General features: G+C 49.7%; 1 protein-coding gene across 2 annotated transcripts in view; it reads right to left on the bottom strand.

Moving 5' to 3' along the window:
- Window positions 1–1,935: 1,935 nt before the first annotated feature.
- LOC116951958 (uncharacterized) overlaps window positions 1,936–16,314 on the bottom strand; it is a 33,422-nt gene continuing 19,043 nt past the window's right edge. The window contains exons 6-10 of one of the 2 annotated variants that reach the window (XM_032970880.2): window positions 13,138–13,278; window positions 12,559–12,634; window positions 10,509–10,566; window positions 5,599–5,792; window positions 1,936–5,085 (exon numbers count right to left, since the gene is read on the bottom strand). In XM_032970880.2, the coding sequence (XP_032826771.1) occupies window positions 4,550–5,085; window positions 5,599–5,792; window positions 10,509–10,566; window positions 12,559–12,634; window positions 13,138–13,278 (1,005 nt within the window). In that variant the 3' untranslated portion in view covers window positions 1,936–4,549. The remainder of the gene's footprint in view (window positions 5,086–5,598; window positions 5,793–10,508; window positions 10,567–12,558; window positions 12,635–13,137; window positions 13,279–16,314) is intronic. The other variant, XM_076073973.1, reaches the window with a different exon arrangement.

Genomic DNA, 16,314 nt, shown 5'->3' with positions numbered 1-16,314 from the left:
CTTGCCGAGGTCCGTGTATGGTTTCTTTTTACACGGAGCAAAAGTGGTCTTATGTTCACTGAGTGCCACGGTGGCGAGGAGATGTTAACTACCTTTCTTGGTGTACAGGAGGTCGTGGGTTTGATCCCAACCCTGACACCTGCATATTGGAGTTTGCAAGTGTTTCCTGGTCCTCTGGTTTTCCCCTCCGCATTTAAAAACATGCGTTTAGAGTATTTGGCTGCTATAAATATCCACACGATAAGCCACTTCGTTGCGCTATTGTGTGGCCAGGTCGCTTCTGAAAAAACTGTATGGCTCGGTGGACCTTACGTGGTAAAATAAAAAATAACTTTAGTTCATAGTTTAGCTCAGGGTGTCTACCTGCTCCAGTGAACAAGCTTTTCTTTCCGGGTTTACATCGCAAACGTTATCTTTACACTTTACAATTAAGCTTGAAACCATTCGTGCATTCGATATTCATGCTTTGGCGTTTGAATCGCACTTGTGCAGTTCGCCTTTGGCGTCCTTCTAGTTACCCTTTGGTCTCTTGCACCGGTGAGACAAAGCCATAAAAAGAGGCTCTCTGGTGTCGGCCAATCGGTTTTAAGGACAATTACGTAACATCAAAGCATATTTGTTTGCACGTTTTTGCCACAAGTATGTGTGGTTAATGCACAATCGATACATTGTAATGTGTCGTATTTGGTGTTTGAGCATCTTGACACCCCTTGTATTATTGCCATAACGGTAAAGCCCATTTTCATCATCTCGATACGGGCAAAAAAGGGTCCGATAGACCTTAGCTGTTGTTACTCTGCTGCTGTCACGTTGCCTGCTGTTGCCGCCTCTCGTTGCATCAGCAGCTACTCCTGATGATGCTGCTCCTGATGCTGCTGGTGCTGCTGCTCCTGATGCTGCTGCTCCTGATGCTGCTGCTGCTGCTGATGCTGCTGCTCCTGATGCTGCTGCTCCTGGTGCTGCTGCTCCTGATGCTGCTGCTCCTGATGCTGCTGCTCCTGATGCTGCTGCTCCTGATGTTGCTGCTGCTGATGCTGCTCCTCCTGATGCTGCTACTCCTGATGCCGCTGCTGCTGATGCTGCTGCTGCTGATGCTGCTGCTCCTGGTGCTGCTGCTGCTGATGCTGCTCCTCCTGATGCTGCTGCTCCTGATGCCGCTGCTCCTGATGCCGCTGCTGCTGATGCCGCTGCTGCTGATGCTGCTGCTGCTGATGCTGCTGCTGCTCCTGATGCCGCTGCTCCTGATGCCGCTGCTCCTGATGCCGCTGCTCCTGATGCTGCTCCTCCTGATGCTGCTGCTGCTGCCACCGTTCACCGCAGGCGCTGTCAGCGCCCGTCACGCTGCTCGTCTCCTGTGATTTTAATAAAAAAAAAGCGCCGCCACCGCTGTCTTCGCTCCCTCTGATCCTTTCCGGCCCGAATTAATCAAAGGAAGCAAATGCGGAAGGATGAGATCAGCTCGGCTGGCCAGGCAGGGCCACGAAGATCCCCGTTTGAGTCGCCCCCCCCCCCCCTTTGCCCCCCTTTTGTTGCTCCTTTCGCGTGTGTCGGAGCACAATGAAGGGATTTTTTGTTTTGTTTTGCCGCGGTGCTCGACTGCGTTCAATGTGTCGGGCCGAAAAGGAGGAGCACAAATTTTTGTTAGTTGGCCCTGGTTACTCCGCGGCCCGCGCGCGTTGTGGAAGAGCGGCTGCCGATCGGGAGCTGAGCGTCGTCTTCCCGGCACCGATAGCGGAGACGGGATGGAGGGGGTTGGGGAGAGTTAATAACACTTCTCTCCGGCTCTTTCAGCTCGCGAGTAATAAACGCGATGGGAGATCGAGTGACCTCAAGTCTGGCTCTCGGCACGATGTGCATCGCCGCACGAATTCTGCAATTGCAAGTTTGTACCCAAGCGGGTGCATTTGCGTCGTTCACATTGCGGGGGGACTGAAGGACTTCAACCGGACGTTTATTGGCATCGATTTTTACGACGGCAAGGTCTGACAATGTATTCGGTAGTGGTGCCATTGGACGAGGGTCATTCAAGGTGAACCTGCATGTCGTCAAAAGATTTTTTTTTAACGTGAATTAAACAGACCCTATATTTTTGATCAAGGTAATATTATTCCCCGACTGCACGATCCGCATTCGTCCTATCCGCGTTATGACGCCTTGCCGCCAGGAGGGCCGATGTTTTAAGGAGAGGTAACGCACGCATTTCAGGATAAACTTTTGAACCGTTTGCACCGCCCGAATGCACCCGTTGAAAGGCGCGCGTCGCCGAAGCGTACCGATAACCGGTAAATTTCCCGGAAACGCATTTAACTGGATGCACGAAGCCTGTAAAACTAAACTATGTTTGACAGCTTTTTTTTTAATCAAAAGCGACCTGGCAACAAATGATTGCTCAACGAAGTGGCTTATCGTGTGTGCATTTCTAGCAGCCAAATATTCTCTACAGTACATGTTTCTAAATGTGGAGGTAAAAACCGGAGGACCTTGAGAAAAATCCACGTGACCACAGGGAGAGAGAGAGACACGCAAACTTCAAATATACAGCAGCAGGCTTCTGGGTCGAGATTGAACCCACGACCTCCTGCATACCAGGCGAGGTAGTTAACATCCCGCCACCGTGAAGCCCTGTATGTTTGGTAGCACGGGTAGATTTATGCACCCATTTTATTTCGGCTGCTCTTGACCGTTTCCTTCAACAGAAACTTCACCATGCGAGCACGTGCCACCGTTTACTACCATTTTGGAAATACCCAGATTGCTTTGCGCAGCCCGTGACATCACAAACACGCTGCTGTATTTGCCACTACCACTGCATCGCTGTTATAGTTTGAATAATTAGCATTTTTATTTATAGTTGTGTTTTTATAGCATTTTAACACTAAGATTATATCGCCAGACGCTGTACAGGAATAACTATTTACATGATGATGTGTCGGAAACATCAATTAGTATCACTGCAAGGACCGAACACACGACAGGAACACGTACAATAAAAACACGGTTCAAATGTATAACATTTTAAAACCAAAACATCTCCAGAGATCTGTCATTATAGAATCATCTAGAACAGAGTGCAGGTTATCCTCGAATGACCCCTGTTGCTAGACAATGGGACGCTACCCCCCCCCCCCCTCAACTCTGAGAGTCGCCACCTCTAAGGCATAACAATAACAAAGCATCACGGGAAGAATATATATATAATACCGGATAAGGAGGAAAACTAACTTGTAAACGCATTGTCTTGAGTGGTGCATCATCACGCACATTACAGAAGCTGGGGGCTTTCAATGTCCCAGGAAGACGTTTACACTTTTCACAACCCACCACCCGACAAAGTAAATTAGTAAGGTTTGTCACATTGACAAAACGTGTCCAATTAGTAACTACTTCGGCCCACCGGTGTGTTGGAGAGTAAATCCACAACATTTACAATTTGAGTACTGTCACGTTTCGCTGGTAATTACATCCAGCATCATCGGGTGATACTGCCAATTCTGGCAAAAACATTTGACAATGGGCTGAAGTAGTGACTAATTGGCAAGTTTTGTTAACGTGACAGACCTCATTGGTTGGCGGTGTCGGGTGGTGGCGGGTTCACGACACATTTATACTTACGCGAACTAACGCCAAAAAAAACCCTTTTATTATGAATAATATTGGTTGCGAAAGCCTACTAGGTGTCAAAGTGATATTTCTTCAGAACCGCTGCTGGGAGAAAAAACAAAACAACAAAGGACGATCATGGGACCTCCTTTGCCAGTACCAACATATAAGAATAGGTTTTCCCCTTTTTTTCTGGCAACAAAACAGCTGTGTTGAGATGTTAATACGCCAAACTGAAACCTTTTACAAGGAATCATGTCTGCATTAACCACAATACTTGTGGTCAAAATGCAAACAAAACACATGCCCTGATAGCATATGAAAAACATACTCAGATAGCATATGCGATCAGAGTGTTTTTTTATTGCATTCTGACCACAAGTATTGTGGTTAACGCAGACGTGATTCCTTGTAAAAGGTTTCAGTTTGGTGTTTTAACATCTTAACACAGCTCTTTTGTTGCCAGAAAACAGGGGAAAACCTATTCTCAACAAAGGACGATCCTTTGAGAATCTGTAAAAGTGGCAACCGCTCCTCATTTACATTTCATAGCACAGATGCACATACAGCCTCTCTATTTGGCAGCACTGATCGGCATAAACCCTTTACATTTCGAGGCCAGCGATACACGCCCCACGGCTGGGCCGTGGCCTCTGTACGAACGTGCGAAGACATCCACGAGATCAGTGTTCTTCATTCGTTTTGAGAGGGGGGGGATCACATTCGCCCATAAGACATCATCGGTGTGAGGGCCACCACACGTGTGAAGTCATTTGGTGTTTGACAGCAGCACGATGATGACGGGGGGGGGGTGTTTTCACTCTTTGTGTATTGTCGGGCGTGGGGGGGCGCACGTCAGGGGCCACACGAAAGGTCACCAGGGGCCACACGAAAGGCCACCAAGGGCCGCCAAATGGCCCGCGAGGACCTTGCAATGAAGAAGACTCCGTTAGAGGGACAGCTGCAGGAAGCTCGCCCCGGGCAGGGTGGCGAACTGTTCCTGCAGGAAGTCGCACTTGACTTGCGCGGCGGCGGTGCAGCCTGCATAGGTGTCCCACGGAGTGACCGCTGGGTAATGATGCAGCTGACGTTGCTGCTCGTGATGCTGATGAATCTGCTGCTGCTGCTGGTGCTGTTGATGTTTGTGTTGCTGAAGTTGCTGCTGCTGCTGCTGCTGCCGATTCTCACCCACCTCGAGCTCACAGCCCAGAGTCGGTCCAAGCCCGGCGCCGCCTTCGCCACGCAGAGCTCCGGCAGACGGAGCCCGCCGCTGGTGCCGTGCTGGTGCCCAGGGTGCGGTGACGTGCGGTTGCTGTCCGGCGGCAGCGGTGGCCAGGAGAGTTGGCGCGAGTGAGACGGCGATGGCAGTGGAGCTGGTGGCGGCGGTGGCGGTGGTGGTGGTGGTTGTGGCAATGCCAGTTGCGGGCGAGTTCTCCGCCTTCAGGCTGAGAGGCAGCTGGAAGGCGTAAACGTTGCCACTGTAACCTGGAAAGTGGGATTGAAAACGATCATCGGCTCGTATGTACCACACGGAATTCGCCCGATCTCATCAGACCTCGGAAGATAAACAGGGTTGAGTCTGGATGCTGCTTCGATAGGTGACATCCATTGCTCTCCAGGTTGTCACGGGGGGGGGGGGGGGCTGCGGGGCTCTACTACTTCGTGGGCAGCAGGGGCATTGAGGCAAAATGCATTGGAGTACGTACTGGACTGTGATCCTGTGGGGTGGAGTGGGTGAGTGAGTGGGTGGGAGAGTTAATGGGTGAGTTAATAGTTGAGTTGCTGAGTGGGTGGGTGAGTGAGTGGGTGTGTGAAAATATGGGTGGTGGTAGTGCAGCATGCTTGACGTGGGCCCTGCTGCACAGGATGAATTGTGAGCCCCGTGTAAATACACGTTCCCCCCTCTTTGCGGCTCCGCCACCTGGACCTTTCTTGCCCGCGGTGATGCCCGGTGCAGGTGCACCGCCTGCACACTCGGTGGCTACGCCCGCCTCTCACCCGTCGGCGACGCAGCAATTGTGGCGGAACCGGTGGAGGCGGCGGTGTCGTTGCTCCGGATGGGAGGGCCGGAGGAGCACGGTGTTGCGTACCGGTCAGCACGGGCGTGCGCCACGTGGCACGGGCCGAGCCGGTGCGCCGGCGTTTGCGGCACAGCCGAGCGGCACGTCGGAGGCATCGCCAACTGCTCCGTCCTGTGAATTGTGAACAATATTTTATCCCATCTGGTATTTGCGTCATGCTCACAGTGCAAGGCTGTCATAATAAAAATAAAATAGTTTAGCGTCAATATATTTACTTATGTATTTATGTTTAGTGATTTGTTTACCCTTACTATTACTTTGCACTCCAAAACTTTCTGACCCCGTGCCCCCTTCCTGGAACATGTGTGAAACAGACTTTGTAACTCGTCGGATTTCTCCTGCAGGATAAACGAAATATTCTAAATTCCATCACGACGGCGTGGCGTTTCACAGACGCGTACGCAGAGGAGCCTGCCTTGCGGGGGGCCGAAATTGTCGCCGATTGTTTTCGTTTTACACAATTAAATAATGAGTTTTTTTTTTGTTGTAAATTGGGAAAATTTGGACCGTGACTCCGGCACACATGGCCCGCTCTTCTTCGCATTGCCTCACGGGATGTTTATTGTTCACTGGGAAACCGATGGTTTTACTGAGTAGGAACAAGATACGTATTTGTATGTATGTTGAACTTCTTCCGCACCATACATGGCCCAACCGCGCTAATCGGAGGTGCGGGGGAAGGACGACAAACTAAACACAAAAAGCAGTTCTAAAGAAATGAGTTCGTCAATCTAGATTGATTTAAATGTGCATAGCTCCAGTGGCTAGCTAATATAGGAAGGAAGAGGCGTTCTAGACGGCCGCAGAAGTGCAACTGAAAGCGCTTCAAGGTGATCATAATATACAGGGTGGCCCAAAAGTCAGGACACATCGAATTGCTTCATTTATTTTAACACTGGCATTAAAACAATTTAATTAGCTCTTTAAGTTAATATTCTATCTATTATCATTAATATCAAAACATGATTGATGAATCATCAAAGGTTACACCTGTATAATTTTTTAAAGTCCTAAATTAATTTCAAAAGAAAATTCATGCGTGCATTCACGTCAATGGAAGTCTGTTTGAATGTTTGTTAAGCTAAATTAAGTAACCCTACGCGTCCTGACTTTTGGGCCACCCTGTAGAACATCGGCTGGCCTACGTCAGACGCCAGCATTCGGCCAGCAACGCTTTGCAGTCAGTTTCTGCAGAGGCCTCGAGCACGCGAAGTGAGACGTCACACTTCTATGTATTTAGTCCCAAAACATTATCCCCAATCGGGCCTATCGGCGGCAGGCCACGAGATGAATCACTCATTTGCATCTCTCGCAGAGCAGTGTGTGAACCTTCGTGATAGGGAACGGCCCACGGAAGTGGATGCCACGGAACTACCTCCGAAATACCTTCAAGTGAGCTACGGTCCTCGGGGTAAGCGGGCAGCACTATCCCACCCACTCTGCATATGAGAGCAATGCTCCTTGTATGCCCTTCTCAGCTTAGTCTTTTTTTAACGGAGTCAAGAGGTTTACTCATTGCTCTGCTCAGAACATTTTTTGTCCGTCCGTCCCAAGACACTTGATTTTACGAAAACTACAAAACCCCTTAAAACCATAGAAATAGGTTTTACCCTTTTAACTGGCACAAAAACTGACACCTTTATTCAAGGCATCATGTTTACAATAACCACAACACAAGCAGTCAAAATGCAAACAAGAGACAACTCTGATAATAATATTGGCACTGTCCTTGAAATTGTGCCAGTTAAAAGGGTAAAACCTATTCCTATATCTTGTTACTGGCAAAGGAGGTCTCATAATGTAAATGCTCACCCCGAGCCCTCAATACTCTGATAGTGCGCTGTTTTTGAGTTGTATGCCTTTTGGCGTCTTCTGGTCCAACACCAATGGAGACTAGGCTCTAAGAAATCTATCGGGGCCCGCGCATTGCCTCGATAAAAACAAAATAGATGTTGACTGTTGCGTTCAACTGCTGCGCCCGGGAGATTGAACCGGCGACCTCCGGATCGTAAGTCCAGTGCCGCGACCCATTACACAATGGGTAGCATCCCCCCAGCAACACGGAGGCTCACTTGATGGACTGGCTGCGGCCAACTTGGTTTGTTGTTATTGTAATCTCCCTCGAGGTAATTCACCCTTTTCACCCCCCAGGGCATTATGAACGTAAAATCTGAATGCGCAAATACTCTGCGGGACCTGTGTGTGCGTGTTTCTGGGATTTTAACATCCCCGAGGGGGGTTGGGGGGGGGGTAACGTTTCTGAAAAAGCGACGCCAGGCCGGCTTGTCGGCACAAAGTCCGCAGAGACCCGCGTCAAAGCGTCGGCGCTTTTTTCGCGAAAGCGTGGATTTTTTTTTTTAAAAAGTTAAAGTCTTCAATCTTGATTTGAAGCTTTCGTGACTGCAGGAATCCATACTCTTTGGTTCTTTCGGTAAAGTCACCCAAGTAGGTAGTAGAAAAATAAAATAAATCACGACGTTTCGATTGCAACACGAGCAATCGTCATCAGGTGGGACAACCACAGTAGGCCTAGCTCAGCAGTTTCTTCTTGCTGTGGTTGTCCCACCTGATGACGATTTGTTTGTGTTGCGATCGAAACGTCGTGATCTGTTATTTTTCTACCTACGTGACTTTGCCGAAAGAACCAAAGAGTATAAAATCTTCTTTGTTCATCACAAAGCAATCCTCGTTTTTCATTAAAGGTGTCGTGCGTTGATGGCCTCGGCACAACCACCAAATGATTGCTACCACAACAAAAAAGTACGTGGGGTTCTGCACTTCATTTGGCAAAATGTCAGCGCTGGGAATGAGATGGATCGGCTTGACTGACGAACATTTTTCTTGGCGCTGACTCCCCGCTGCGTGGACCAGAAGTCACGTTTTAGGTAATATACAAGGTAGCTCTGTGATATCCGCTTCTCCAGGCCTCGTGACATTACGCCGATATAGCACGACCGGGATAGCGTTGGGGGATGGGGGGAAATACCAAAAAATAAAATACGAGCAGTCGAATCCATCGATCCCGGGGATGCGTTGGGGAGAGTGGACAGGCCACTTGTGTTTCACAGAATCTCAGCGGGGACCCGGGTGTGGAGTTACGGCGCTGCGGTCTCTCGAAAACGTTTGACGCCACACACGGAAGAAAAGAAAAAACACGAAAAGATGAGAAGCCCCTTGACGATGAGCGAGGGGGTTGCGGGGTGGGAGCGCTGGCGGAGCGGCGCGCCGGGGCGATTTGACGGCGGCGCGAGTTGGGAGAGTGATGCAAGAAAGCGCGATGCCACGCCATGTCGTAAATTGTGCGGCGTTCCGGCCACGGTTGCACCACCACCACCCACCCCAGCTCCCCGCCACCACCACCACCCACCCCAGCTCCCCGCCACCACCACCACCCACCCCAGCTCCCCGCCACCACCACCACCACCACCACCACCCACCCCAGCTTCCCACCACCACCACCACCACCACCCACCCCAGCTCCCCGCCACCACCACCCACCCCAGCTCCCCGCCACCACTACCACCACCACCACCCACCCCAGCTCCCCACCGCCACCACCACCTACCCCAGCTCCCCGCCACCACCACCACCCACCCCAGCTCCCCGCCACCACTACCACCACCACCACCACCACCCACCCCAGCTCCCCGCCACCCCTTCCTGCCACCGCCACCTCCCTCGCTTGAATCACGAAACAGATGAGGTCCACGGGTAACGTTAACCGGCATTGTTGTTGTTGACACTCGGGCACACGATAACGCCACTTCGTTGAGCTATCATTTGCGGCCAGGTCGCTTATGAAAAAGAGCTGTACAGCTCAGTGAGCCTTACCTGGTAAAATAAACAAAAATATCTTCATTTATGATGATTATAACGGAGGGGTGCAATGGCGCACAATGGTTGCGACGATGATGATGATGATGACGACGCACTTGATTTTTGGATACGGAAACCCTAAGTTCGATTCCCGGCCACGGCTAACATCAGTGGCAAGTGGGGGTCCCATCCCCCTACCAAACCTTTTCACTGGCTCGCACTGACCAGCGTGGTGAAGTATGGTCAAATAAACCCCCGTAATTAAATCGACGTGCAGAGAGAGGCCTTCAATGCGAGGAGTCGCGTGACAAATCACTCCCATTATCCGCAGGTTTTCCACGAATTATTATTTTTGACCCCACGGGTCAGATGAGTAAAATAGCGGATAAGATACCGGCCCGCCATATCACTGCAGACAAGAGGCATTCTCCAGCAGACGACACCTTTTGTATTTTGAAGGGAAGAAAAAAAACGAGTAAAATAAAGATAAATATTAACAATGTGTGACGCTTTGTTCGCGTTATTCGATACAAAGAGACGTTCACGTAGAGCATCTGGAGATGCTTACAGCACACTATGCCAAAAGTATTCAGAGGCTTAATAGGGACTCCTCTACTTACGAACGAGTTAGGTTCCAGAGGTCTGTTCGTAAGTCGATATGTTCGTAAGTAAAACTTTACTCCTGTCGATTCCAAACGTGTTGTACGGCGTGTACACTTAACATGGGGAATGGCTTTAAAAGTTGCATAGTCTCCTTTAGATGTAGATACCACTGGTTGTACATGTCCTGCAGATGTAGATGCCACTGGTTCTTCACGTTCTGTAGATGTAGATGCCACCACCGCCATCTATTGCGCGGCGGTTTAACTTACGACTCTCGGTCCGGGCAGGCAACTGAACATACGGACAGGTTTGTTCGCGTCTCTGAAAGTTCGTAAGTCGAATGTTCGTAAGTAGAGGAGTCCCTGCATGAATCCACAGCCGCTGTTTCAAAGAGAGGCGTCCGCTTACCTCGCTGCGCCGTCTGCGACCGTCCGATGTCTGGCTGCATCGCGCGACCGCTCCGTCTCTAATGGGGGGGGGGGGGGGGGCACAGGGGGACCCCCCCCCACCGCGGGGCAGTCAGCGATGGCGGTGGAAACGCGACGGGAAACGACGTCACTTTTAGCTTGTCAAAACGGCGTCAACGTCGCGTCCGACGGAACACGTCTCCGAACGTCGTGTAAGTTTCCACCCCGTCCATTGCGCGCACTGTTTGCCGCTAATGAGCGACTCTTTCATTTTTTTTATGAACGAAAGAAAACAGCGAGAGAGAGAGGAAGGGTTGTGGGGATTGCGGATTTTGCGGGGGAGGTGGAGACCAGGGGTCAGGATACGATTTAGTTTGGCGGGGGGGGGGGGGGGGCGCCAACTACAAGCGGCGCAGAGGACAGGTAAAGCCAGAAGCTTGTTATCCTGAAGCTGATGATGCGGGCAGTAATGGTCACTGGGTTTATAAACTAAATATTTTTTTCCGAGGCAAGGCACGCCGAGCTCCTCCTGAAACAGGAGGAGGATTTCTCCACAGCTCTGGCTGTCGCCTGATGACGAGGCTGATTGTAATTACCGGCGAAACGCCACGGCAACTCGAATTGTACATGTTGTAGTGGGTTTACTCTCCAACTAGTAACGAATTGGCATTTTTTGTTTACGTGACAAACATTACTAGCAGGTTTAACGACGCATTTATATATACACGATCTAACCTGTTTAACACGTAGGCTTTCGCGACTAATATCATCCATAATAGAGGTTTTGTTGGTGTTAGATCGCGTAAATATATAAATGTGTCGTTAACTAGCTACTACTGGCCAAGACTAATTAGAGATTCTATCGAAATTGAAAGAAATAAAATTTATTTTAACCGCTCGGATAGCTACCGACTTAGTGCTGCGTGGAAGCGAATAATCAAATAATACATTGTTTAAATGCATGCCTATACAGGCCACCATACTTCAATGGGGATTACCATTGCTACGGTTATTTTAATACACACAATGGACAGGAAGGACAAGATCAAAGGGCTCGCAAAATGCGCATGCATCATGTACGTTGACTCAAGAGCGCAGAAGTGTGGTCACCACATCTACACCTCTATATAAGGAACGAAACAGGAGGACTTCTCCACAAATATGGCTGTCGCCTGATGAAGCTAGTTGTAATTACTGGCGAAACGTCGTACTCAGATTGTAAATGTTGTGGCTTGGCTCTCCAACACAGCGGTTAGTGCTGTACTAGTGACGAATTGGCCACGTTCTGTTTACGTGATAACCCTCACTAGTTGGCTGTGTCGGGTGGTGGCGGGTTTTAACGACATATTTACGCGATCTAACCCAAAAAAACCTCTATTATGGACGATTTAACCTAAAAACATCTATTATACACAGTGAGATATATAGTTTCTTTTTCAGAAGCGACCTGGCCACAAATGATAACGAAGTGGCTTATCATCAAGTGCACATTTATAACAGCCAAATACTCTAAATGCATGTTTCTAAATGTGGAGGGGAAAACCGGAGGACCTGGAGAAAAATCCACGCGACCATGGGTAGAGAGGCATGCAAACTCCAAATATACAGCAGGTGTCAGGGTCGGGATCGAATCCAAGACCTCCTGTACACCAGGTGAGGTAGTTAACATCTCGCCACCGTGGCACTCCCATTCATAAACGGGGACCAAATGATATGGTGCCATTTATGAATGAGGACCATATCTTTTTTTATGAATGGGGACCATATCTTTTGAACATCCAGTGTTTTGTTTCTATGTCCATAGTAGCTGAGATGCTCGAGCGATGCCAGACGGGACACGATCATTTTATTTTGATACCGAAATGAGGGGATCTTTCCAAGTACTCAGAATGGTCAAGTTCAGCATGACTGTGAGCCGGCTCATTGGAGCCAGAGCCAAGGCTCACAAATACGGGTCTAAGATTACGAGTAAGGAACCAATGGATTGTTACGCTGCCCAGCCACGGCTCCCAGTGCCCTGCCACGTCCCCTCCTGCCACCAGACCCTTCACCTGTAAAGAGCTCCATGCATGTGGATGCAGCGGAGGTCCCGTGCTCTGGCAGTGGGGCCCCTGGGTCGGGACAGAGCTGCACGGAGAAACAACGGGGAGCGAGGGACAGTGTTGAGATGATAGCGACGGTGGCAATTATCATATTGATGATGATTAAGCGTGGCGATGATCACTGGCGGTGCCAGTGGGGGTGGGATGGCATGTGCCCCCTCAATGGTCCGATCGAAATCCCTCATTTCAATCGGATCATTGGGGTTTATTAGTAATAAATCGGCATTTTGCGACCCCCACTGCCACTGTGTAGCATATTATTACGTGCTGATGATAGGACAATAGTCTGAGTCCATAATTGACAATAAGTAACGGCAAAGCAGTTACAAGTGACTCACAGAAAGCGCGATGCCGAGACGATGATGACACTGGTTATGATGATGACAGCCTTGATGATGACGCTGGTTATGCCGACGACGATGATGACGGTGTTGACGATCACAGCCACGACGATGATGATGCTGGTTATGACGATGACAGTGACGACCACAACGACGATGATGACGGTGATGACGACAATGCCGACACCTCGTGCCCTGGAGGCGCCTCTCCCCGCGCCGCCGTCGCCGTCGCCGCCGCCGTCGCCGCGTGTGCCTTGACGTGCTTGCGCAGCGAGCTGGGGTCCGTGTAGCGCTTGCTGCAGCCGGGCACCTGGCACACGTACGGCTTCTGTGGCGCACGTACGGAGAGGGGGGGTGCAGGTTGGGGGACAGGAGGCGGTGGTTGACGTAGGTCAGCAGGAGACCCAGTAACAGCTGATCCGAACTTCCTCGAGTAGCGTTTCTCAACTCAATTCATCGCAACCCCCCCCCCCCCCCCGATCCCCCAGAGTGCACCTGTGAATAAAAAAAAACCTCTTGTCTATCCACTGCTGGATGAAGGCCTCCCCATGCCCTGTCGGTCATTGGGGTTGTTTGACCATACTTCACCACACCGGACTAGGCAGGCTGGTGAAGTGGGAGCCCGGCAGGACCGACCGGTTGGGGTAGCGCTCCCGAACTGAAGTTAGTCGTGGCTGCGGATCAAACTCAGGTCCGCCGGGTTGTTCAGAGTGTCGTGATGACTACTGCGCACCACTGCTCCAAAATCTATATGTACGTACACATTCGCCGTATATATACTGTGAATAAACAAATAAAATATTAACTATAGGGGCTCCTCTACTTACGAGCATTCGACTTACGAACTTTCAGATATACGAACAAACATGGCCGTATGTCTAGCTGCCTGTTCGGACCGATAGTCGTAAGTTCAACTGCCGCACAATAGATGGCGGTGGTGGCATCTACATCTGCAGAACGTGAAGAACCAGTGGCATCTACATCTGCAGAACATGAAGAACCAGTGGCATCTACATCTGCAGAACGTGAAGAACCAGTGGCAGCTACATCTGCAGAACGTGAAGAACCAGTGGCATCTACATCTGCAGAACGTGAAGAGCCAGTGGAATCTACATCTGCAGAACGTGAAGAACCAGTGGCATCTTCATCTGCAGAACGTGAGGAATCAGTGGAAATCTACATCTGCAGAACTTGAAGAACCAATGGCATCTACATCTGCAGAACGTGAAGAACCAGTGGCATCTACATCTGCAGAATGTGAAGAACCAGTGGCATCTACATCTGCAGAACATGAAGAACCAGTGGCATCTACATCTGCAGAACGTGAAGAACCAGTGGCATCTACATCTGCAGACGTGAAGAACTAGTGGCATCTATATCTGCAGAACGTGAAGAACCAGTGGCATCTACATCTGCAGAACGTGAAGAACCAGTGGCATCTACATATGCAGAACGTGAAGAATCAGTGGCATCTACATCTGCAGAACGTGAAGAACCAGTGGCATCTACATCTGCAGAACGTGAAGAACCAGTGGCATCTTCATCTGCAGAACGTGAGGAATCAGTGGAAATCTACATCTGCAGAACTTGAAGAACCAGTGGCATCTGCATCTGCAGAACATGAAGAACCAGTGGCATCTACATCTGCAGAACATGAAGAACCAGTGGCATCTACATCTGCAGAACGTGAAGAACCAGTGGCATCTACATCTGCAGAACGTGAAGAACCAGTGGCATCTACATCTGCAGAAAGTGAAGAATCAGTGGCATCTACATCTGCAGAACGTCAAGAACCAGTGGCATCTACATCTGCAGACCGTGAAGAACCAGTGGCATCTACATCTGCAGAACGTGAAGAACCAGTGGCATCTTCATCTGCAGAACGTGAAGAACCAGTGGCATCTACATCTGCAGAACGTGAAGAACCAGTAGCATCTACATCTGCAGAACGTGAAGCACCAGTGGCATCTACATCTGCAGAACGTGAAGAACCAGTGGCATCTACATCTGCAGAACGTGAAGAACCAGTGGCATCTACATCTGCAGAACGTGAAGAATCAGTGGCATCTACATCTGCAGAACGTGAAGAACCAGTGGCATCTACATCTGCAGAACGTGAAGAACCAGTGACATCTGCAGAACGTAAAGAACCAGTGGCATCTACATCTGCAGAACGTGAAGAACCAGTGGCATCTTCATTTGCAGAATGTGAAGAACCAGTGGCATCTACATCTGCAGAACGTGAAGAACCAGTGGCATCTACATCTGCAGAACATGAAGATCCAGTGGCATCTACATCTGCAGAACGTGAAGAACCAGTGGCATCTATATCTGCAGAACGTGAAGAACCAGTGGCATCTACATCTGCAGAATGTGAAGAATCAGTGGCATCTACATCTGCAGAACGTAAAGAACCAGTGGCATCTTCATCTGCAGAACGTGAAGAACCAGTGGCATCTTCATCTGCAGAACGTGAAGAACCAGTGGCATCTACATCTGCAGAACGTGAAGAACCAGTGGCATCTACATCTGCAGAACGTGAAGAACCAGTGGCATCTACATCTGCAGAACGTGAAGAACCAGTGGCATCTACATCTGCAGAACGTGAAGAATCAGTGGCATCTACATTTGCAGAACGTGAAGAACCAGTGGCATCTTCATCTGCAGAACGTGAAGAACCAGTGGCATCTTCATCTGCAGAACGTGAAGAATCAGTGGCATCTACATCTGCAGAACGTGAAGAACCAGTGGCATCTACATCTGCAGAACGTGAAGAACCAGTGACATCTGCAGAACGTAAAGAACCAGTGGCATCTACATCTGCAGAACGTGAAGAACCAGTGGCATCTACATCTGCAGAATGTGAATAACCAGTGGCATCTACATCTGCAGAACGTGAAGAACCAGTGGCATCTACATCTGCAGAACGTGAAGAACCAGTGGCATCTACATCTGCAGAACGTGAAGAACCAGTGGCATCTACATCTGCAGAACGTGAAGAACCAGTGGCATCTACATCTGCAGAACGTGAAGAACCAGTGGCATCTACATCTGCAGAACGTGAAGAACCAGTGGCATCTACATCTGCAGAACGTGAAGAACCAGTGGCATCTACATCTGCAGAACGTCAAAAACCAGTGGCATCTACATCTGCAGAACGTGAAGAACCAGTGGCATCTTCATCTGCAGAACGTGAAGAACCAGTGGCATCTTCATCTGCAGAACGTGAAAAACCAGTGGCATCTACATCTGCAGAACGTGAAGAACCAGTGGCATCTACATCTGCAGAACGTGAAGAACCAGTGGCATCTACATCTGCAGGAGATTATACAACTTTTAAAGCCATTCCCCGTGTTTAGTGTAC

The sequence above is a fragment of the Petromyzon marinus genome, chromosome 44 (assembly GCF_048934315.1).
Source record: "Petromyzon marinus isolate PM22_M1 ecotype Great Lakes invasive population chromosome 44, UKy_Petmar_22M1.pri1.0, whole genome shotgun sequence".
Taxonomy (NCBI): domain Eukaryota; kingdom Metazoa; phylum Chordata; class Hyperoartia; order Petromyzontiformes; family Petromyzontidae; genus Petromyzon; species Petromyzon marinus.
This window is presented reverse-complemented; position numbering and strand designations above follow the sequence as displayed.